This window comes from Neurospora tetrasperma (assembly GCF_000213175.1).
Source record: "Neurospora tetrasperma FGSC 2508 unplaced genomic scaffold NEUTE1scaffold_2, whole genome shotgun sequence".
NCBI classification, from domain to species: Eukaryota; Fungi; Ascomycota; class Sordariomycetes; order Sordariales; family Sordariaceae; genus Neurospora; species Neurospora tetrasperma.
The window spans coordinates 4,641,526-4,665,388 of record NW_009799100.1 but is presented as its reverse complement, the minus strand read 5'-3'; the positions used below and the strand labels follow the sequence as shown (position 1 = coordinate 4,665,388).

Here is a 23,863-nt window from a genome sequence, read left to right as displayed (position 1 = left end):
TTAAAGTGTAGCCGAGATTGCGTTACGTTGAACACATACACACACACACACACACACACACATGATCACTTACTTACATCCAGTTAGTTGCTGAGGACCCGCTTCTAGACCAAGTAGTAGCAACACAATACATATGCTGGACGACAACAAGACTTGACATGAAAATTGAGGCAACTACAGGCTTTTCCTGATCAACCTAGGTAGGTACAGATCGATATATAGAGGTAACCAAAAACGAACATCGTTAGCCCTATCATTAGGTAACGGTTTCCTCATTAGGCACATGCAGTCCCTCCCTTGACTCGATACAGATATCGTACCTACCTAGTGACGGTCAGCTTCGCAGATCAGGTCTAGACTTTGATCTGTGATTTTTAGCAGCCTAAGAGGAAGAGAGAGCCGAAACGGGCCAGACCGAGAAAGACCGGCCATCTTCGCGAAAAACATCTCCAGTGTGTGCGTTTTATCTGCATGGTACTTTCCCAAGAAGCAGCTTTAGGCTGTCTGTCACTCATCCTTGTGACATCGTCGTGGACTTCTTCATGAACCTCCAAAACAAACCATCAAAGATATCAAATAGATTCAATACCGGCCGTACATGATGGTAGTTAGTTTCATCCACTCAGCACAACGTATCCCTAAACGTATCCAGTCATCCAACCAATTTCCATCCCTTTAGTCCCCCTCAAACCTCCGAGTTTCCGACCCTTCGGCGCGTTACAGATTGGAACCCCCCCCAGATTCCACGGCATGGAAACTTCCATGTCCGCTTCTTCTTCTTGTTCCGCGCGCGCGCTTGCCTACAGGTACCTACCCAGGCAGATACAGTGATAGTCTTTCCCCACGCTTCCACTTACCTTCCATTCCTTTCCTCTACATATCCGCCCCGCAAAACCCTTGCTGGGAAAACGCCGTGCAACGTAACTCCCGCCCGCCGCGGCGGTCTGGTTTGAGTTCCATATTACTACTCACTTCGGTCCCGTTTCCCAGTGATCCCCGTATGTAATCCCAGTGAGTGCAGTGCCTGAGGTTCCCTGCAGAATCGGGTCCGGGTCCGGGTCCGGGGGCGGGGGCGGGGGCGGGGGCGGGGTACTGGGGGTGCGACTTCCGGTGGGTTTGTTAGATTGTAAAGACCCGGTCTGGGCTGGGGTGGGCCGGGGGAAAGGAGCGAGGGAAACATTGAGGAATATTATGGTATGGTTTGATGGAAGGAAGGAAGGAACTTTCAATTCATCATGGTTGCGGCTGGTTGGTTGACGGTTAACATGCTGTATACCTAGGTACCTTCCCTTTGGGTTTGGAAAATTCGTTAACAGTACTATGTGAACAAGCACAGCCAACGTGTGCATCGAGGGTACTGTAAGATACGAAATCATGATCGAGAAGCATGCAAGAAAAAAGGAAGAAAATAAAAGAAAAAGAGACATTCATAGTAATCCAACCGCGGGTAGGGAGGATAACAGCAAGAGCAACCGACATTAGGTTTCCTTCCGCCGAGCTGCCATAATCTGGCAAGTGCTTATGGGTTCGGTTTCGATCTTGTGTTCAGGAGGTAAATTACCATGTCAAAAAATAGAAAAGAAGAAAAGACAAAAGCTTGCTCTCCAATCCAAGTTGGCCCTATGGACATATCGCAAAGGTCCCACCCACTCACACCAAGCTTCCATTACAGCTTACATGCATGACGCTAGGCGCTAGATCCCGATCTGCTTTGGCTTGCATAACGCTAGAAGCGCAGCATCCAACGCTACCTTTTTGCATAAGATGGAATACAGGCAACTGACATATTCAAATAAAAGAGGGGCTTTTCGCCAAATGGAGGGTTAGCATCTGCAGGGGTTTCTACATACACTACATGGTATGGTGTGATGGTGTGCGAGTGGTGTGCTCTGCTGCAGCTCGCTCAAGCAGGTACCGCAACGACGCAACAACGGCTTCCATGTAACGACCGATGAGAGGGAGGGTTGGGTTTGTACAGGTACATGGTGCGGTACTTGCACATGCGCTGTCAAATTGCAAATTGCAGTACTTTTTGGCGGGGAAGCTCGATGTGACGGCTCTTCTACCCCACCCATCATCATTGTCATCATCATCAAGGAGCTTCACGATGGTGCACGCATCACCAGCGGATTAGCTCTCGAGTTCTGAAACTTCCGCCGCGGGCTATACAGTACATCCAATGGGACGGTGGAAGGGTTCGAGCACATACATGGCATTGCATACCACTAACGGGATCAGGGCCCGATGCTGAAAACAGCTGGAACCAAACCATGGTAACGGGGGATTAGTAGTGACAGATAACGGTTTTGCCATGGCGGTGTCCAGAACTTGATTTGCTTATACGAGGCTCTTTTATGCTTTCTTGGCAGGACGAGATATAACCCTTTTGGCAGGACGGGATATAGTAAAGGGATATCAGACTATGAATGAGCAGGACGGGATGCACTGTCGGGTCTGTTGCTTGACTCGATTGGGAATCTTTAGCGTAGGGATTGGCACTTATGGCACACATCCGGGTAGATCGAAGAAATGACTGTTGGCTCGGCTTTCACTCGTAAACCGACCTGCAAGAAATTCCAAGTTGAGTAACCGAGTGGGACTGAAGGGAAGTGGGTAGTTAGGAAAAAACCGGAGGTAGCTCCGTAGCCCCAGCTGTCAACTAACTCTAAATTACACTCCAGCGATCCTTCCATGACACTTAACCTCTCTGCGTGGGGTCGGTTTGTCCCTTCTTCCCTGCTCGCGAAATATGCAACAAGATCTAAACGGAGACCCAGAGCGGAGTAACATGTAGCCATCATCTCACGAGTTCATTGTCTCATCATGAAGTTTCCTCTCTCGTATAAAGCGGAGAGTGTCTTTCGAAAGCCTCCGATTACCCTTGTTGTTGAAATCTCTATACGATGACATGCATGCAGCAAGCACCGTAAGTATTCCACCAAAATGTAACTATGAAAACGAGAACTGAGCTCTGGCCGAAGAGGGTGTGAATAGCCGGTGGGAAGCAGAACGTGAAACGTTTTCCGGATATTTGTCAGTGAGTGCACTACGAATGATTACCACGGAAAAGGTTAAAGAAAGATCTGTAACCACTCATGGAAGAAGAAAAAAAAAGAGGAATACGTACCCGACAGTACCGATGCTTTGGCCCATACCTCCCACATACCCAGGCATGTTAAAGTACAAACCACTCACCAGATATCTCTTCCCCAGGGCATACATACATGGGCCGAAGCAGCCACATACATATAATACCAGAGCGGCTTTTCCCGTCATATTTGTACCTACCCAACAACGAGACATCCATCCATCCATCCTAGTTCCATCACGTCTCTGAAATGTCCTTCGAAACGAATCGAAAACATCCTCCTCGTAATCCATCCTATGACGGACCGCTTCTGAATGAAAGATAAAGGACATCCTTCCTTCTAGCCTTGTCATAATCCGAAACATAGAACAACCAAAATGCTCTTCGTTTTAACCGAGTGTTACACAAGCGCCTACCCAGGAGGAAGCGATATGACCAAGGGCCGTTGAGGACATCTCATCACATACATAGTTAGACTAGTTAGGTACCTACCTTTCAACCTAAGGATGTTCCTACCTAGGTACCATCTTCCTCTCCCAGAAAAATCGGAATGGTTTGCTACAATCAGTTCGTGCAATGCTATTATCGGCCGACGAACGGAGGACGGGACGGGATGGGAAACGATTATGATTTTTTTTTGGATTGTTTTTTTCTCGCCTGGAACCTAGTTGGCCTTAATCGCCTTATGTGCAAGGACCCGTCATCCCGTCTCTTGACGCCAAGGGGAGATGAGAAAAGCTTTGGTTCAAACTGTGCGCCGAACCAGTGATGTGGTTCGCAACTTCGCCTGCGGACTGGTCTGGAATCCACGGGCGGTTTGCTGTGCTCTTGCTTGGTCCTCAAGGTCTTTGTCTGGTTCTAGACTGTCATTGCGTTTGTTGCAGTATCTTTGTTGACTGTAGACTTTGTCGGAAAGGGTTCTCTTCTACGATCATCTTATCTCCCTCATCAAAAGGAGGTCAGGAAGCACTCACTGTGCGTGGGTAGGAATCTACTTCGATCTTTGAGCTTACCTCTACGTCCGGGCCGGGCCACCGTCCGAAATGCCCAACTTCTATCTCTTGCCTTGAGATTCCCTCGGGATCTAGAACCCCCTTTACTTGTCTCAGAATCTGGCTTAGGGCATCTCTCTTATCTAGTCCTCATCAGTTTCACGGCCAGGTCAGTCAAACTGCCCTCTAAACTTATCTATCCATATGATTCAAATGCGCTGTATGCTCCGACATCCCATCTCTCTCTACATCCTCCACCAGGCCGTCAAACAGTTTCCTTTTTTTTTCTTTTCTTTGAGTTTGATTCTTTCTCCCTCGTCGTGCGGCCTATACACCATCAGAGCAATCGCAATCACATACTGTACATAGACGTGAAAATCAGCACAAACAAAAACACGCCAAACCCTGCATTCTCAGCCGGCTTCTGACTTCCCGGGACGCCCCCGTATCGTGGGATGATAGCTTAACTTTGCCTCTCCGGGATTAACTGCTACAACCACGTATTACCTTTTTTCATCGACGAGTTTGCATACGTACGACTTTGCAACTTTGGTTTAAAGGGGAGAGAGAGAGGAGTTAGCTGCTTACCGACATGCAGTATTCTTGCCCCGCGAGATATGGTCCACAATGGTTACTTGTACCGGTTGTGGCAACTTTGACTACCACCTCTCGGGCTTCCTCAAACCGATTTGACCGGATGACATCGCTCAGGGTATGATCAGTCATTTTCCAGTCACCCAAAGGCCACACATTTCCATAGAACCGCTCCCCATTTGATCATTCGAGATTGTCGGAGACGACAATGGTGACTATAGTATGGTATCCATAACTTCGTCCAAGGTGGTGACAGCAAAGGAAGGTGGAAGGACTCTGCTGTTAGGTGGTGCGGCCATGATAGACGTTAAAATTGAGTAAAACCGGAATCAGGATGGTGTACTCAGCAGCAAAGACCGTTGAGGGGGAGACACGAGCTTCACTACCCCCGGAACCTCTGGCCGTCTTCATGTCTGGATAGAGAGAGCACGGCCATGGAGTTATGATATTCTCATTCCAATGGACCTGGCACAGTGTGTCACTCGGACAGCCGGCATGTGGTCGGAGAAAGAGTCTGGGGTAGGTATCAAGGGGGGACAAACGGTGAGAAGTGAAGAAGCATGGACCGAGAGCGTCGTCCTAAGAGGAGAGGAGAGGAGAGGAGAGGTCTCGGGGAAAGGCCGCGGGCCAGCCGTGGTGATCAAGGTGTTGTCGGAAGCTGGCCCGGGCTATCCCGACCCGACCCGACCCGACCCCCGACCCCCGACCCCTAGCTCATCGGCTTGTCGACCAATGCGATACTGTACCAACCTCAAGCTTAGACTCGGGCGGGGATAACGTCGTAGGCGACCAGCAGTGCCGGCTAAGTGGCTTTAGTAGAATAGTATGTTGCGCATGGCATCTGATTGGTATAAGTTTTCGTATATATAAACTCGGGAAAGTTGCTCTCGAAAACCTATACCACCTGGAAGCAAACCTATCCCTTCTACTGATTCCGTTTTATTGTCTCCTCCAACTCTGCTGTTCTTAGCTTGCCTGTCCCGTTATGGCTGAATACGTCTTCTCCGATGCGCCCATAGACGGCCATGGCAATGGTGACAGGGACGCGATCCCTGGAAAACAACCGGAAGAGCTTCCACCGGCGCCGAGGTACTTTCAAGGCGAAAACACAGCGGGTTTCATGAGACCGGTTCGATTCGAAGGCGAGATCACCAATTTGGAGGTAGTCGGAGAAATCCCCAAGAGCATAGAGGGCACCTTCTATCGTGTCATGCCGGAACCACACTTGCCATCCTTCATCCCCAATGATCCATGGTTCAATGGCGACGGCAACATCAGTGGCTTCTACTTCAAGGATGGTCATGTCGACCTCAGGCAGCGTTATGTGCGGACCGAGAAGTTCGTCCGCGAGGCAGAAGCACGCCGATCCCTGCTGGGTGAGTAGCATCACTGTCTTGCATCATAGCAGCTGAAGCGCTGACATACGAGTCGCTCAGGCAAATACAGAAACAAATACACCGACCTGGTCGAATTCAAGATCCGGTCGACTGCCAACACCAACATTGTCTACTGGCGTGGCCAGCTTCTCGCACTCAAGGAGGACTCACCGCCCTATGCCATGGACCCCGAGACGCTCGAGACGTTTGGCGTCTATGACTTTGACGGGCAGCTCCCGAGCCTCACGTTCACAGCACACCCCAAGTTCGATCCGGTGACGCGGGAGATGGTGTGCTTTGGATACGAAGCCAAGGGAGACGGCACCCGTGACATCTGCTACTACAGTTTTGGACCCGACGGCAAGATCGCCGAGACAGTCTGGCTGGTGAGCCCGGTGTGCGGCATGATCCACGACTTTGCGGTCACCGAGAACTTTGTCGTTTTCCCCATCATACCCCTCGTGTGCGATGTAGAGCGCATGAAACAAGGCGGCGACCATTGGCAGTGGGACTACAGCATTCCCATGTATATCGGAGTCTTGCCGCGCCGAGGGGCCCAGGGCAGCGATGTCAAGTGGTTTGAGGCGCCGCATGGATTCGCCGGCCACGTTGCCAACGCGTTCGAGGACGACAAGGGCCACATCCAGCTCCAGATGGCCTACGCCAAGGACAACGTCTTCTTCTGGTGGCCAGACGCGAACGGCAAGGGGCCCAGGCCGGGCGAGGTGGAAGCGCACTTTGCGAATTTTGTGCTCGACTACCAGTCAGACAAGCTTCAGCTGGCAGAGCCGACATACCTGGTGGACGAAGACATGGAGTTTCCGCGTATTGATGATCGTGTGGCGACGCGGCAGCACAAGCACACCTTCTTCTGCATCTTCGACCGCAAGCCCGGGGTGACCGACTTTGAGTTTGTCATGCCGCGCGCTGGAGGGGGCGCGCCCATGTCCAACGGCCTCGCTCACTTGAACCACGAGACGGGGGACATTCAGCGATACCTTCCAGGACCGCGCAAGCTCACGGGCGAGTGCATATTCATTCCGCGCGACTCAGAGGCGGCGGAGGGCGATGGATATGTGATGGTGTTGCTGGCCAACTACGAGGACATGTGCAGCGAGCTCGCCGTGTTGGACACCAAGGACTTGACCAAAGAGGTGGCCCTCATCAAGTTGCCGGTGCGGTTGAGGCCGGGTCTGCATGGTAACTGGGTCGACAGGTCGGATGTTGATGGACACCCGGCGCCTCTTTGATGTTGTATGATGTTGTACGGAGAGAGAGATGTTGTGTTGTGTCGACGGGGTGAGGTGACGTGTTTTTGGAAAGAATGAACTGCCGGGTCGGTGCGTGTTAGCGCTTATAACATGGACCACATGCCGACTGGGGCTCCAGATCGTGCATTAGCGCGGCCATCAGCAGGTGGGGTACCTGGGCTTTGAGAACTACAGTGGTATGCATGTAGATAGCAAACATATCACCGTACACACAAAACACCACCACCTCCACGCTTATACCTCTATTAAGGGCTGGGACATCCATCACCACATTTGAGTGTCATCTCCACAACGTCCAGGTCTCAACGTGAGTCTTCTTCAAATACAAGATACCATAAATCCATGGATGAGGACCGTCCAAGGAAGCGCGTGCGCGTTTCCATTGCCTGTCACAACTGCCGAAATCGCAAGTCACGGGTACGTCCTTTCCAAACGGTTTACATAGAGCTCGAGGCAGATATGTGGTCAACTAGCATCTCACATCAGCAATACGGGAACAGTGTGATGGCCAACATCCCAGATGTGGTCGATGTAAAGAGCTCGACGCGCCCTGCGTCTATGACGAGCCACCGGCACCGCATCACCGCCCAAGGTCAAGCACCATAGACACTCCTCCTTCGGACATCCTTTCTAGGTTGAGTGCTCTTGAAGACAAAATCAATGCTAGAGGAACTGGGACCAGCCGTCAACATGCCACTCAGGATGACGGCGACGACATCGATGCCCAAGAAGACACCCGTGAGTCTAATGGCAGCACGAGTAATGGACCACTGGATCCGCCTACAATGACAGGGCTCCCACGTTCACACCAGGGAAATGCCCACGTTGATGGCATGGGCGAGGTTCAACTGACAGATGATGGAGAGAACTGCACATATTTTGGTCCTTCTTCCAACGTGGCCTTGGTACGCCAACTTTCGCTAGCCTTGACTCGGGCTCAAAATCAAACCTCTCGCTCACGAGCTATGCCGACCTCTGCAAATTCACTTGCATCTTCAAGGTATCCGTCACTTCAACAAACTCGTTCAGAGAGCGGACGACAAGACCCTTCAGATGGCGGGGTCAACGTTGGATCCAGACCTGGCCATCATGTCCCTGCAGAACCAGAAGCCACCAATATCATTCACGAATACTTCAGCACCATAGGCCTTTTCTTCCCCTTCATCCATCAAGACACGTTCATGAGCACCTACAACGACCTGCGGAAAAGAGGGTTCATGGGCGCTCGCCGCGTGTGGCTTGCTCTGCTCTACATGATCATTGCCACCGTGTACCGTACCAATTCTCCCTCTACTCCCTCCGAGACATCGGCCGAAACCTCGGAAAGATACTTTCAGTGGGCCAAAGACCTGGTCATGCCACAGTTCCTGATCTCGTCCAGTTTAGAAACCGGTAAAGGGTCCCGGTTCTGACTAATTTCCAGCAACCGCCCGCTAACATACTACCCCCTTCCTATACAGTACAACTCCTCTGCCTCATGATCGAGTATCTTCATGGCTCGTCTCAGTCAGCCCAGCTCTGGACCTTACACTCGTTGGCCGTCAAGTCCGCTTTGCAAATAGGCTTGCACTCAGCCGATGCCTCTCGACACTTGACCCTTCTCGAGCGTGAGATGCGTAAGCGAACGTGGTTCTTGATTATCATGAACGACAACAACCTGAGCGCCAAATTCGGTCGGCCCATGACCATCCCTCCCTCTCTTCAGAATCGACTGGAACCCCCACAAGACATCAACGAACATTTTCCCACCATGTACGCAAGCCGAGCCGTCGTTGCAACGAGCGTAGATGCCTTCAAATGCGGTGTCCAACTTTCACATATCACATGTCAGGTGGTATCCCAACTATACGACGACAATGCAGGCGGTAGCTCCCTCAACCACGTCAACACCTTCGACACCCTTCGTCTGGCCTTTGATTTTTCATGGAAGTTATCCCAATGGCACCAGTCTGTGCCATCAGACTTACGGCCCCAAAACTTAACTACGGAAACTCCTCCTCCTGTCCTAGATTCACCATCACCAAGCATCGAAGCCCAACGCCTACGAGCCGTTCTCAGCCTTCGGTACTACGGTTTATGCACCCTGGTCGAGCGTCCAGTTCTGCTAAAGTTTCTCGGACTCCAGCCGGAACCTGGGCATGGGCATGGCGAGGTCGATATGAACGTGGCACTACTGCGCGAGTCCGGTGTAGTATCCCTGCGGAGATGTATCCGTGCCTGCAGAGAATGTATAGCGCTTGCAAAAGCGATTGTGGACCGGTGGCAGAACCAGAAGGTGCTGCTCTCGGGAGCTTGGTGGTTGACTGCTTATCATGGTACGTACCTCTTAAGTTCATTCGTTGGCACCCTCTCACTCACTCCGGCCCCTTGATGCTTTGCTGCCTGCTCTTGTGATGGAGGCGAAGGTCACTTAACTACGAACTATACCAATCTCATCTCTAACTCATCTCACAGCTTTCGGCGCCTCCCTAACTCTCTACACCGTCCTCCTTATTGCCGGCACAAAACCCTCCTTCTCCGATCTCCTCAGTGACTCCGAACTCACCACGGTACGCTCCGCCCTCAGCGACGCCGTCGACTTACTCTCCCGCTTCGGCGAAAACAGCCTTGTCATTTCGCGGTGCCACGATTGTCTGGTGAACTTTCTGCGTGCTTATGACTTGGTTGTGGTGGAGCAGCAGAAGCAACAACAGGAATCACATACAACACATACCACAACAACAACAACTGTGCAGACCAGTGGAAACTCTGATCACACTTCTTCTTCTTCTCATTCGTTGCCGCCCCAGGGGCAAAGGCAGGGGCATGTGAATGTAATAGGGGATGGCAACGGCGTGTCATTGACGTCGTCGTCGTCGTCGGAGGGTTATGTTGGAGTCTTTGGGACTACGCTCCCCCCGAATAATGTTGATGTAGATTATTACACCGGCGCTCCCTTGACTATCGCCGCTTTGGGTGATTTTACTGGCGTTCCTTTGGACTTTGGCCACTGGGGGGATCCTTTGCCTTATATGTAATCAATGTAGCTCACATTTTGTGTAGTGTACATACATCAAGATGGAATAACACTGCTTGTATGGGGGTGCATGTGAATAAGCTAGTGTAGTTACTGCTATGAGGATCAATTGCCGAGTAGTTCGGCAGTTACATAGGGTGGTTGGATGGTCCATCGGTATTTAACATCGGGGAAGCCATCGGCTTGTAGAATGTCTTGGCGTCGGGTGTTCCGATCTCGTTCCCCGACCGCCCGACTGCCCGACGTGCACATCCTCAGTTTAGTGCCGCTCAAGAATTCAAGTAGTGATTGGTAGCAGATCGACGACTACGGCGAGATTGAGGAACCTGTATGCTCAAAATGGTATCCTACAGATGAAAAAAAGCCATTGAATGGTTCTAATCCATGTCTGCGCCAAAATGGCATGTCCGCACCGTTACCTCCCTCAAAGATGGGATCCCGAGTTTTCCAGTACACAATCCGGATATATGAGACCACATACCTTTACTACCTACCTCATGATTGTATATGAAAATTTGGTTACAGAACAAGGCCATATGTTGAAATAGAACAAAACACTATATAAACCAGACCTGGATAGCTGCCCACGTAATACCTCTACTCGTACTTGGGAGCAAGCCTGCTGTGAGAACTTCTCCACTGAATGAACAACACAATTGTCGAACATCTGCTATGGAAAAACCAAGACAATTTACCTTTGACTTCTTTTTCTTTTCCTTCTTCTTTTTTTCTTTCTGCGAAGAACAAATCTGTTCAGAAGTTCACAAGACGAAGAGGTTACCTCTACGGAGCAAAGCTTAGCAAGACTGATGCAAAGCTCGAGTGCATTCCACACAGACAACAATGACTGTCCAAGTTGGTTGATCTCCTTCTCCGAGATCCAAATGCACGGATCCCTTTTATCCCCGAGGACGTACAGACATACATTAAGACCTGCTATAGCGACCCTTCGGGATAAGCCCGGCTGATCTGCTCCTGTCTATCTGACCGCTAAATTTCTGACGATCCCTGACGAAGACAGAAAGTGCAACAACACCCCATGTTCATAAACTGCGAATGAGATAGTTGATGAGTAACAATGGAGTCAAGGATAACTATAGTGGTAGCTATGTGTTGAAGAGGTCCAAGAGACCTTCAACTCAGTCGTTCTTAGCAGGTTGGATTCCCAGATGTTGCGTACGAACTAAAGCCAATAACACCGACAATAACAAAACGATTGGAGAGACCAAGAGACTCCCGAATTAAAGTTGGATCTAACTTGATACCCCAGAAGACCCAACCAACCCCTTTTGTCTCAGCCTCTTAAAGCCATAAGCCATTTCTTTCGTTGATATGACATCAGTGGCTAGCTAGGTAGGTACCCTTCCAGAAGGTGCTGGGGAAGCTTTGCCAGCTCATCAATACCTTAACTTGCAAAAAAAAGGCTGGGGGTGAGTACTCTTTTCGAAGGTCTCAAATCCTTCCAATGTCTTAAGCCACTTTTTCTTTGCTCCGAAAACAAGCATACCAGAAAGAGCATCATGGAAATCATAATGTTCCCGTGGACCGAAGCGATTGGGTTACTCAAAACTCAAAAAAAGGAGCCCCCGATCCCGGCTTCGCAGGTGTTTCTGTTTCCTCGTGCAACATAGATATCGCCAAGATGGAATCACCTGGTGTGACGAACCTTAACAGCAGCAAACTACCGACCGACATCTTTTCGTTGCCAATTTACCTACAGACGAGGAGGTCCCTCAAGATTCGTAGACGGATCAAACGAAGGGGTCTGTAAATCGATGACCTGTTTTGTCGGTTTGGTGATCCCTTTCTGGGATTGGAAATGGACGTGAGCTGACTAGAAATTGATCACATCGTGTGGCACGCTTCGGAAACACCACATCAGGGTTGCCGAGGTTTGGTCCTTGTCCATGACAAGATGTGAAAGCTCCGTAATTGTGAGATGGCTCGCGCTTTTGGTAACGGAGGTAAAAGTCGGATGGAAGAAAGGATCGTGACTGAATCCGGTCCATCTGACCCAACTTCCTTGGTGGGAATGGGTGTGAGATGACGATCTGGATGGAATGACCACCGAACAAGCAGCATGGAAAGCCAACGGTTATTGGACTCGCAATTCGAACTTGGTAGGACCATCCCAGAATGCCGATAGAGAACTCAGGGTCAATATTTTCAGCTCTGTTGATAGAGGTACAGATCAACAGAACGATTATCAGGAAAGGGATCATGACTGCATATCAGTATATGTGAACGGAGTGGATACTTGATCTCCTGTGCATCATAGGGGTTTGTCCCGGAAGTCCGGTTGGTTCAGGAACCACTGTGAACAGGCTGAATAAGAACGACAAGAATCAATATGATGGTGGTGATGTTGAATTCATCAAGTAGAGAAGAGTATAGGTCACACTGTGCACAGTTCGGAGGTCTAAAAGTTGGGGCATAGGGGCTCAGGTGCAGGCCATGGCTAGCTTATTTCTCACGTGACGGGACACCAACAACAACCATAACAACCACTCAGCGGAGTTAAAAACCGAAAGACCAAGTTCGCTATACACCGAACAATGCCCCGTACCTGAACCCCAATGTCGTCATTACCCTGAAAATCAAGCCACTACCGTCTTTCCCAATTAACCACAATTCGGGAATGAGATATCGTGGAAAACGGTGTTGTGGTCTGGGAATCGGGACTCGTCCTGTGCCCTGTACGGATGACCTTTTTTGGAGCCCCCGAAGCGAGGTACACTGCATCTGAGGGCAGACGAAACCCCTTTGGGAATCCAGGCCTTATGACCGCCAAAAACAGCCATACGACGATGAGGAAGAAGGGATGCCCGGACATGATGATCGCCGCATCACGACAGCATCGCTCTGTATCACCTTCCGTATGTACTCTGTTCGGGATTTTGTCATGTGTAAAGAAGCAATGAGACACTCCCCATTTATACGTCCATGCTGGAGCCGACAGTCATCATCTAGGGCCAATCACCAGTTCCCGGGTTGTCCGAACACCCGCCGAGCAGACTACGCTTTCGTGATTGTGTGATTTCACCGGGATTGCTTCAGCGGCTGTCGTCGCTTGCCGAAGGATGGATTTAACGCCATAGGTTACCTAGTGCGCCGTATGAACGGGCTCCATCACTCGATATTCGTGACCGTATGAACAGCACCGCATGATCCTATGTTGCGAGGAGCCCTGGACTTGGGGCGTCCGATGATACTTTTCAGGTGAATAGATTCAAAGAGAGAACATGCCCAATGACATTGTGGTGGGACAGTAGGTATTCCAAGAATACCCCCCGTGAGACACACCAGACAGGGCACTCTCGTGGCGAGCTTGTTGTTTCACTCTGTGTTCTGACCAGAAAAGAGAGCATTGGATATGGACCGGGCTGCCAATTCGGGACGCTTCACGTTGGACAAAAGACGCCGCTTTCGCACATCGACAACAAGTGACGAAGAGGTAAGTGTAGAGGGAAGCGACCCAAAGAGACGGAGCTTAGAGCTCTGTATTCGCCCTAAATAACTGAATAGGCCCCTTTCTGGGCGCTGCAACGCCAATTTAGGGAGCGTTGTATTCGGCATCATTCAGGCCTTGTAGGCGTAGCAGAGCCGCCCAGACTGCAACGGTGTAATAAGCGCGAGCCGAAGAAGCTAGGGGTAGCCCAAATTTCTTCACTTCCTTTGTCGCTTAATCCAGGTGCCAACCCTATTTGGGATTTGGGTCATTCAGGCATGAAGCCAATTTTGTTATGAAACACTTGGCAGTCTATGACCGTGGACTCTTGACCTGAAGTGTTAATGGTAGCCTTAACCCCTGACCGCCCAACGAGCTACTGCGCGCGCAGCTACGTCATTGATAACATGAATCTTTGGATGCTTTACGCCTCTTGACAGGCATAGCATCGCCGAGTATTGCAATTGTGAGCCATGACTTTTTGTGGGCTGCTGCCCTGCCATCGTTGGACTGACTGCCCAGCTTTGTCCATGACCATGGATCAGGCGGAGGGTGACAGTGATTCGCTTCTGCCCTAGCGCGGCTGGCATATTACATAGGATGACGGGCTCGGTCTCGAATTCTTAGTCGAGGTCGGACAGCCTTGTAAGGCCCCTGGCGTTAAAGAAAGCAACACATGGGGGGAACGGCACACGGCACACGACATGGTTGGAATCCACGCGCATTTCACTGATGTCCAATGCATCACTCGCCAGTCCCAACATATATGGCTCTAGTGGTGACCATGTCGGGTATATAGGCCATCGACTGCTCCCCGGTCCCCCATACCGAACTTGTCATCCAGGAGACTTGCTTCTCGTCGATCACCTCTGTCCTTCCATTCTCTCTTTTTGATCAAAATGGTAGCCATTCAGTGGGGTCCTCTCGCTGCCCGGACTCTCTTTTTCGCATCCACCCATCCTCATCGACATGCGGTGAACGACAACAGCACCTATGCCCAAGTGGACAACAGCACTTATGCCCAAAAGGCCCAAGATGCTGCCATGGCGCTCCAAGAGTGGTATGACCTACCGTCGGGTCTCTGGAACACAACTGGCTGGTGGAACGGCGCCAACTGCCTCACGGTTATGGGCGACTTGGCTTTGGCAGACCCCGCCATCGACGAAGCCATCAGAATAAAGGAAATCTTCCAGACCACCTTCTACAATGCGCAGAGGACAAGCGCGACGGCGGACAAGCTGCTCGGGGCGAACGGAAAGTTTGTCGCGATGTACAAGTACGAAACGATAGAGGAAGAATACGACACGATAGGGGACGAACTAGCAGGAAAACGAAGATCGCAGGGCTTTCCTAAATTCCTCAACAACTTTTTTGACGACGAGGGTTGGTGGGGACTGGCTCTGGTCCGGGGATGGGACGCAACAGGCGATCTCTTCATGCTCACCGCTGCGCAAACCATTTATGATGATATGGTGGTAAATGGCCTCGACTCGACATGCGGAGGAGGAATATGGTGGAGCAAGGACAGGAAATACAAGAACGCCATTGCAAACGAACTGTACATCGCCCTAGGCGCCAGTCTCGCCAACCGGGAGTCGCCGAGGAAAGACTGGTACATAAGCCAGACGGTCGAGGCGTGGAACTGGTTCAAACAGAGCGGCTTGATCAACGACAAGGGCCTCATCAACGACGGGCTAAAGAGGACGGACCAGGGCTGCGTCAACAACAAAATGCCGACGTGGTCGTACAACCAGGGCGTCATCTTGGGCGGCCTGGTGGAGTTGTCCAAGGCGACGGGCGACCAGTCTTATCTGGCCGAAGCCGTCACCATCGCGAATGCAGCGCTCAAGGCGCTTCAGGACGAAAACGGCATTATCCGCGAAATCGACCGGTGCGAACCCAACTGTGGCGATGACGGGAGTCAGTTCAAGGGCGTCTTTGTGCGCAATCTGGCCTACCTCCACAACGTAGCGCCGCACGACAACTTCCGGGACGCCATCCTCAAGAACGCCGACTCGATCTGGGCCCACAACCGCAACTCCAAGAACCAGCTGGGCATCAGCTGGGCAGGGCCAGCCGAGGCAGGCAAGGGGCCGACGGCAGCAACACACAGCTCGGCCATGGATGTGCTGGTGGGCGCGTTGACGGCGATCAAGAAGTAGTTTAGTGTTTTTGTTTTCATTTTCGAATGGGCGCGGTTTCTACGATGGCGTTTGGGGTTCGATGGCTGTACGATATGAGGGTGGTGTAATGTAATACCAAGTGGAATGGAATACGGGCGGCTTCCTTGTGGTAATCAGTAGTTCTAATGGTGTTTGGTCTGTTTGGTACCTTGGAATATGTATGGGTCGAACATGAGGGTAGATTGGACCATGCCATGGTGTACTTGAATAAAGACACCAAACAGTATCGACACTATCGGGACCGATTCATGCTGTGCCCGATGTGACCTGTGTCTGAATGCCCGGCTGTGGTGAGAAGGTCGTGAGCTGTTTGTTAGGTTGTTGTTCAGTTGTTGTGATCCGCTGCGATTGACGAACACAGCAAGAACAACTGCCAAGTGCCGTGAAGCGTACTGCTGCCTAAGGTAGCGAGAAACCCTTCCGACGTCGGCCTCCGATCGTTCATTTGACCACTGCAGTTGAGGCAGGTGCAGAGATTTCGATGATACATGAACGAAGCGCGTGTCCATGCTGCCTTCTTGATTTGATTGTAGTTGCTGGCTGCTCCTTCTCTCGATATTGTCCCGTCGAGAGTGAGCAGTGGAATGTTTTGCAGTGATTGTAGAAGCGGGGTACATCGGCACTCAGGCTACTGTACCGACGGCAGCGCCAATGAGCTGTCTTTCTTGGCAGTCTCCCCTCACAGTCTCACGGCAGGCACCGTACTCCAAAGTGAAGCCGGCATCAACCAACCATCTTACTTGAAATCATCACCGACTGTCCATCACTCAATCCTACTAGACTGTCAAACTTCGAGGGTATAGTAGACTGTGTCATCATCATGGACGCGCCAGAAGACGACTTGGACATCAAGCTACAAAAAATATCCAATGACCTCATCGCCGATTTCGACACCTCCCTAGTCCCCTTCCTCAGGAAGCAGAATGGCTCCGGTGGCACTGTAGTCAGATCCCGTGTGCGTTCTCGTGAGCTGGAGCGCATCATTTCCGGAGTAAGTGTCTTTACAGTCGTATACGATGGCAGCGAGAACTAATGAGATCCACAGCTCCTTGATCCTTTCCAAGAACTCCCACAGCTTCTGGATCCCTGGCTGCCGAAATGGCTTCCCATCCTTGCCGAGAATTTCCTCGAGTATCAGCAATCTCGCTACCGGAACAAACTGCTTTCAACCAGATCGGATCTGTTGACTCCGTTGCCGAGGGCCATTTGCAAGATCTTGTACACCTTCTGCAAGATTCGTGGTGAAAAGGTCATTGTCCGCTTTCTCAACAACGAGACAAAGTACCTCGAGCTTGTACTCTCTGCCCTTGAGGAGTCAGAAAGACACCAAGACGCACAGCCCTCCTCGACTGATGCCAGCACCGCCGCCGCCGGTAGCGGTCCGCAGTGGACCTGGGAGGAGAGGTATATTGTCTTGTTGTGGCTTTCACACCTTATGCTTGCCCCCTTTGATTTGGCCACCATCTCATCAACCGATATCGAGCAGGATGATCTCGTGCCTATTCCCGGTTTTCAGTGGCCTCGAGGTCTTCCCGGTATAACTACTCGCATTCTGCCTCTGGCCATCAAGTATCTTGCCTCCCCGGGCAAGGAGCGCGATGCCGCAAAAGCCCTCTTGGTCCGTGTTTCCATGCGCAGAGATATGCAGCAACTTGGCGTAATGGATGCCTTAGTAAACTGGGCTCTCTCCGCTCTTCGCCCTCAAGAGGGACTTGAAAGAACACCTTACCATTACATCGGCGTTCTCTCCTTCCTGTCCGGCGTTCTTATCTCGTCAATCGATACCTCCGACATGGACAAATATCTGCTGACTTTGTTTCACGAAGTTCATGGGGCTGCCACTGATCAAAATGCTGCCGGTTCAGTCATGTCATCGGCACTGGCTCGCAAGACAATGATCAAGGTGATTCGGTCACTCGCGGTTTCCATCTTGCGCGTGTCCAGGCAAGATATGTCGAGCATGGAGATTATTGAAACCACCATTGGTTTCTTACTCGAAAATCTCGCAGACAATGATACGCCAGTCCGGTTCGCTGCTAGCAAAGCGCTGAGTGTCATCACCTTGAAGCTTGATCCTGACATGGCCTCAGAAGTTGTCGAGGCCGTGATTGACTCGTTGAACAAAAATGTCCTATGGGTCAAGGACCCCAAGGATACAAACGCACCGCCAGTCATGGACATTGGCGCCGTTGATCCTCTCGAGTGGCATGGGCTGATGCTCACTCTATCCCACCTTCTATACAGACGTTCACCCCCGGCAGAAAATCTCAATGGCATCATCAATGCCCTTTTGACCGGGCTTTCGTTCGAAAGGCGAGGAACTTCTGGCGGATCTATCGGCACCAATGTTCGAGATGCGGCGTGCTTCGGCATATGGGCACTCGCACGTAGATATAGTACAAAGGAACTGCTTGCAGTCCCCACCGGCTCCACGATATCAGCCAGATCCTACAACCAACAGGCCTCTATGCTCCAAATTCTGGCTACGGAACTCGTGGTGGCTGCATGCCTGGATCCATCAGGAAACATCAGACGTGGTTCTTCTGCCGCCTTGCAGGAACTGATTGGCCGTCATCCTGATACGGTTGAGAAGGGAATTTGGGTGGTCCAAACAGTTGACTACCACGCTGTAGCTCGGAGATCCAGAGCTCTCCAGGAGGTCGCCCTGAATGTCACCAAATTATCGAGTCAGTATGGCGAGGCCATTTTGCACGCGCTCCTCGGCTGGAGGGGCATCGGCGATTTCGACGCCATGGCGAGAAGAGCAGCAGGAGCGTCCTTTGGCACCATTGCTTCAGAGCTTGCCGTGGGCGTCCCCGATTCGGCTGCAAGGCTCACGCACTTCATGACTATGGTCCTTGACCGGATCAAGTCACTGCAAGTACGGCAAGTGGAGGAAAGACACGGGCTACTTATGAGCTTTGCATCCTTGCTCGACGCATTCCCGAACACTGCAAGCGCGTCTCAAGACGCAGGAAGCACCGCTTCCCACGACTCTATCCCGAACTTCATTTCCAATTCTCTTGCGGGGTTAACAGAAATCCTGACAGATGCCAACATCACAACATACCGTAAACCGGAATTGATCGCGGAGGGAGCGAGCTCTTTGATCATATCCTCCTTCCCGGTCTTGCAGTCATCTGTACTGACCAGTAATGGCGCTACGCTGAGGTTGCCCGAAAAGGTATTGCTGCCTGGACGAGCCCTCTTTGCAAAAAGTGGCAATGAGATTTCCAGCCTGGTTGCGAAGATGACACCTAGACCTGAACAGGTTAGCAGGATTGCAGGACTTGCTAAAGCTAACCTGGCAAAATGGCTTGTCCGTCCCGAGCAGGAAATCATATATGTAGCTTCTGAAGCTGCGCTTGTTCTGCTCATATTCTGTGAAGATGCTGAGCGTGAAAACGTCGTACGCGAATGGGCTGACGCTGTTCGTTATCGTTCATCTGGTCGAGCAACTACCGCCTCGGGATATTTCGCTGCGCTCGCCATGTCGTACTCCGTACTTGCGACTTTGAAGGTCGCTGAGCAGGACAGAAGCTTAATGTGCAGCGCCTTTGTCGAGCGTTGGAAGAGTGATAATGACATCGAAACCCGAGTTTCTATCCTCTCTAGTCTAACTCAGAGTGATATATTGCGAGAAAATGTTGACACATTTCTCGAGCTGATTGCCGCCGGCTTGGACGACTACACCACCAATGCACGGGGTGACGTCGGGTCTCTAGTCCGCTTGCAGGCTATTAAAGCAACAAAGTTCCTCTGGGAGAGACTCGATCGACTTCCCACAAACGAGGCTGTCCGGGTTGTTTCAGCGTTGTTCTTGCGCATTCTGCGTCTTGCAGCCGAGAAGTTGGACAAAGTAAGAGCTGAAGCGCAGACTGCTCTAGCTCTGGTTCTTAAAGCGAAGTGAGTCCAGTCCGATTGCCTGACGTTGTTGTCAACAAAGATGCTGACAGGTTCCAGTTGCTCTGCTAGGGTTCGCGAATCAACTTTTTCTTCCAGAGCCTACTTCGGCTTCTTGCTTAATTTGTTATTCGAAGACACATTACAACCCAGTATATCAGACACTCTTAAAGCTGACCCGGATGTTTGGATGGAGGAGCTCCTGGCCGGACTTGTCTCATCCGCCGACACCGGAAACGAAGAGCTTGTCATTGCAACTAGAGCTGCCCTGTGCGACTTTTGCCAACAGTCGAAGAAGAAGACAGACGCCGTGTGCACTGCACTCCTTCGCAATCTTAAGAGCAGGCAAGGCCAGGACCGCGTGCTAGTCCCGACATTGGAGATCACTGCTTTCCTGCTCCATGTGGGCATCTTTCAAACATGTGACCAGATCAACTATAAGAGCCTATGCCTACAGGCCCAGAAATCCTGCTATAAGACAGGTAACGTTCGCAAGATCGAGGCCTGTATCAGGGTTTACGGCGCCGTCGCTGCGCTCGGTCGGTCCTACGGCTCTGAACAGGCATCTGTGGACGGTACAGATGAACAACGGAAACAAGAGGGCATCATGGACGCTCGTAAGAGACTCGGTGCCCTCGTGATGCATCCATGGCCACGTATCAGGAGCTTTGTGGTCGATGAGCTCTGGGGACTAACCTCGATCAGCCTCAATGACCCAGCAGCACAGAAGTTGAAGGGCGTTGATTGGGGTCAGGCTGAAAAGGGGTCTGTAAAATCGCTGATTGAGGCTCTCGAGTTGGGCAGCTAGACCGCCTCTTTCGCTCATGTAGGCAGCAAGCATGGAACACCGGAGGAGAAAAGTCCGCGCCACTGATGTCTCGAGTTTTTTGTGATTCCAACCAACCACGGTCGAGAAACCGCTCCCGCCGCTCCATCCAGATGCGTCCATTGACATTTGTCTGGCAACAGCGATAGCAGCAGCGCCGGTGATGGGCTGTCGTTGGAGCACAAGCCTGTACCAGTAATTCATTGCACGGGCATACTGGGTGCGCTGCGTGTGTTGGGAATGCTGCCCTGGTGAGATGCGACCATGTCCAAGGCACAAAACGAGCCTTCAGTCTTGTCGCTGCTTTGGCCTGCTCACAACTGTCGATTCAGCAATTATTCTTCAGAGAAAGGGGACAACAGGTTTTTCAAGAGAAATTCACGCAAGCGAACAACAATCGCCACGTGTACATGCAACACGTTGTTGATCATCTGAAAGTCAGGATGAAATGAGGGTAAAGGACGACGGCTCACCCGGAGATCAAGGCTACTTTACCCGAAAACGCCACAAGTTCACCTGCCTATCGTGACATTTCAAAAGTGTTTTGCGTGGAGAACCGAACTGTATGCTGTCCAACTAACTTTGCATACCATTCCCACGAAGCGCCTCTTACACCCCGGGTCCTTTGAGCAAGAGCAAGTCTCGATGTCAGTCGGCTTGCGACCTGCCAATTAATAGCTGCCCTATGCTGTGCGCCCGTACTCGCATATGTATTATGTAGTCTGGCGAAGTCATCTGCTTTTTCCGACTCTGCCAGGGCGGGAACAGGTGGGAGAAGCATTGGGATTCAAGTACGTTGCCCTACAGTTATCGAAACATGATCTTATCGGGGGTCGGTTCGCTACCTCGAAACCGAAATCGCAAACCGCTGCCCGTCGTTGGGCATCGCTGGCCTGGGCCGTCACAAGGCAAAAAGCCAGCCACTCTTGACCAGAGAAGTATCACAGCACACGCCATTGATTTGGGGCTTCCACACTGTACAGTAACATACCTCCAAGCAAGACTCCTCGCAGGGCTGTTATGTGCCAGATATGATGGCTACTGTACTTCCTGGTTCGCTCAGGAGACATTCCAACCAAGAGGTTGTTCCGATCCGAGTCCCCCACCAGTCTCCTTGCCGAACGCCCGGTCAACCCTGAGACCCTTCAGTTTCGATATTTATCTTGACTGTCTGGCTTTCAGTTTCAATAACGCAGTATAGATGATTGACATCCGAATGAATATCAATACCGCCCATCTTTCGACGAGACTGCGCGTAGTCCTTGCAGGTTGACGCTGAGTTGACAACCTGGCGCAGGCGGTGTGCTCGCATCTATGTATGAAAGAAGCGAAGTGGAAGAAGAACCTCGCATCGTAAAAGACAAGCTCGACAAAAGTTACATGCCTACACTGTCGAGCGGAAAGCTACAACCGAGAGCTGCACATGCAATGCGACCTGACACGGCAGCACTAGTGAGGATAGTATTGGCGATTCGCACGTCAAGGTACATGGGACACTGTGTATCTGCTGCCAGGGCGCATATAACAAATAACATGAGTGGCCGACGACGAGGACCAATCGCGAGAATGGCTCTTTTGAGACATGAACGGTCAACTGAAGAGAAACTAGAGAGATCTGTCCTCGTTACACGTGAGCCTTGAAGACAAGAATGAATTGCCTCTATCAACGGGCGCAGAGAAACAGCAGCCGTTTTCATTTTCAAAAACCGCCTACCGCTTCTACCCGTCTCCATCCCCGTTCTTATGGCTTTTTGTGTTGCAGTCGTCATGTTCATCCGCTGCAACTTGCAAAGCTACCCTACCAGATACGTCTCTGGCTGTTTGCACATGCTGAACGTTATGTGTCACGACAACCCCAGATTGACACAGACGGGACAAGGTTACGACGGTTAAATAATGGGCATCCATCATTTGTCCATTTGCGAACCAACCATTAGAAAAATAGCATAGAGAGGTAGAAAAGGGGCCATCGATCGTGTTGTATGTATGCATGGCCCGTGTTATGTATCACCTGAGTGGTGGTTGTTGAAAAGAGTATATTCACGTTTATATCAGACAATTCCCACTGAGACAATCATACACTACATCAGGTAAATTCTTCTTTGGACCGAAGTTTTCCGTCTTCATGCACACTGGATAGTCTGCCAAACTGCCACCCACAAAAAAAAAAAGGTTCGCGCCGACTGGTAGAAGGTATGGAGACCGCTAGTTTCTCTTTCCTTCCCTTTGAAACCTTCTACATTTGAGTAGTTTAATAGGTCCCCGATTGTCCCCATTACTAGTGTAACCCTCTTTGCATCCGAGCCCCGTCTTGCGTGAGATGCCTTGCGGACAGGAAGGCCGGTGTTTATTCGTCCGTTCCCCTCTTGAATGCGACGCTTTCTGTCTGGGGAAGAAATTCTGTTGGTCACGAAGCAAGCAAAATTTCTTTGCTGCTGCTGCTGCTGCACAAACTTTTTGGCTGCGCGAATGGGATAATTCCAAGAAGTGTTTTTTTTTTCCCCCAGCCGCCTGCTTTTCACGACGAAACTGAAAAGCAGATGGACGACGGAATCATGGGGGTTATTCTGTAACGGGTGAACATGTTGCAAGAAGTATTCCTCTCAAGATTTAAACACAATTTCACACACTACGGGCATGGTGCCTGATTGAACTTTACCTGATTCCGTGAAGAGGTTTAGAAAAAAAATTCACGGAAAAAAATGTAATGAAATGACCGAGAAGGGAAGGAAAGAAAAGAGGAGGTCCGCTAAAGACGGATTACGACCGTATCGAGATGAAACGTCCGCCCAGCTAGCCAGCCAGCCAGCCAGCCCCCCTCCCCACCAGCCCGTTGCCGTGCCGCCGAGCATGCGAGCGGGCCGAAGCCGTTGAGGAAGGTCAGCGTCAGCATCGTCAGCACACACCACACACCACACACCACACACAAAAGATCGAAATGGGGTGCAAGCGTTGAAAGTGGACAGCGAAGAAGCCTGCGGAAGCCGTCTTGGCTTACCACTTGTCATTGTCACTCGTCAGGGTCATGGATTCGAAGCATATATAAACTTCTCATATACGTTATAGGGAAGACGGGATAAAAAAAAGGAAAAATGGCAACCCCAACTGCACTGGTACGAACACAGAAAAGGGAGAAGACGAAGCCCACTTCACCACGTCGTACATT

At 51.0% G+C, this 23,863-nt stretch overlaps 4 protein-coding genes across 4 annotated transcripts; all 4 read left to right on the top strand.

Moving 5' to 3' along the window:
• Positions 1 to 5,659: 5,659 nt before the first annotated feature.
• Positions 5,660 to 7,467, top strand: NEUTE1DRAFT_80146 (uncharacterized protein; the record flags this gene model as incomplete). The annotated part of the gene is made up of 2 exons (XM_009851660.1): positions 5,660 to 6,050; positions 6,111 to 7,467. 2 exons carry the CDS (start codon positions 5,660 to 5,662, stop codon positions 7,298 to 7,300), a joined length of 1,581 nt encoding a protein of 526 aa, XP_009849962.1.
• A 196-nt stretch (positions 7,468 to 7,663) lies between these two features.
• NEUTE1DRAFT_39966 (uncharacterized protein) lies at positions 7,664 to 10,473 on the top strand (the record flags this gene model as incomplete). The annotated part of the gene is made up of 5 exons (XM_009850523.1): positions 7,664 to 7,738; positions 7,822 to 8,713; positions 8,782 to 9,636; positions 9,776 to 10,197; positions 10,423 to 10,473. 5 exons carry the CDS (start codon positions 7,664 to 7,666, stop codon positions 10,471 to 10,473), a joined length of 2,295 nt encoding a protein of 764 aa, XP_009848825.1.
• A 4,196-nt stretch (positions 10,474 to 14,669) lies between these two features.
• NEUTE1DRAFT_129055 (uncharacterized protein) lies at positions 14,670 to 15,947 on the top strand (the record flags this gene model as incomplete). The annotated part of the gene is made up of 1 exon (XM_009851659.1): positions 14,670 to 15,947. The coding sequence occupies one exon, from the start codon at positions 14,685 to 14,687 to the stop codon at positions 15,945 to 15,947; it is 1,263 nt and encodes a 420-aa protein (XP_009849961.1).
• Positions 15,948 to 16,788: 841 nt separating this feature from the next.
• On the top strand, positions 16,789 to 20,721 carry NEUTE1DRAFT_80139 (uncharacterized protein; the record flags this gene model as incomplete). The annotated part of the gene is made up of 4 exons (XM_009851658.1): positions 16,789 to 16,923; positions 17,014 to 18,355; positions 18,410 to 19,874; positions 19,971 to 20,721. The coding sequence occupies 4 exons, from the start codon at positions 16,789 to 16,791 to the stop codon at positions 20,677 to 20,679; spliced, it is 3,651 nt and encodes a 1,216-aa protein (XP_009849960.1).
• Between the last annotated feature and the right edge of the window lie 3,142 nt (positions 20,722 to 23,863).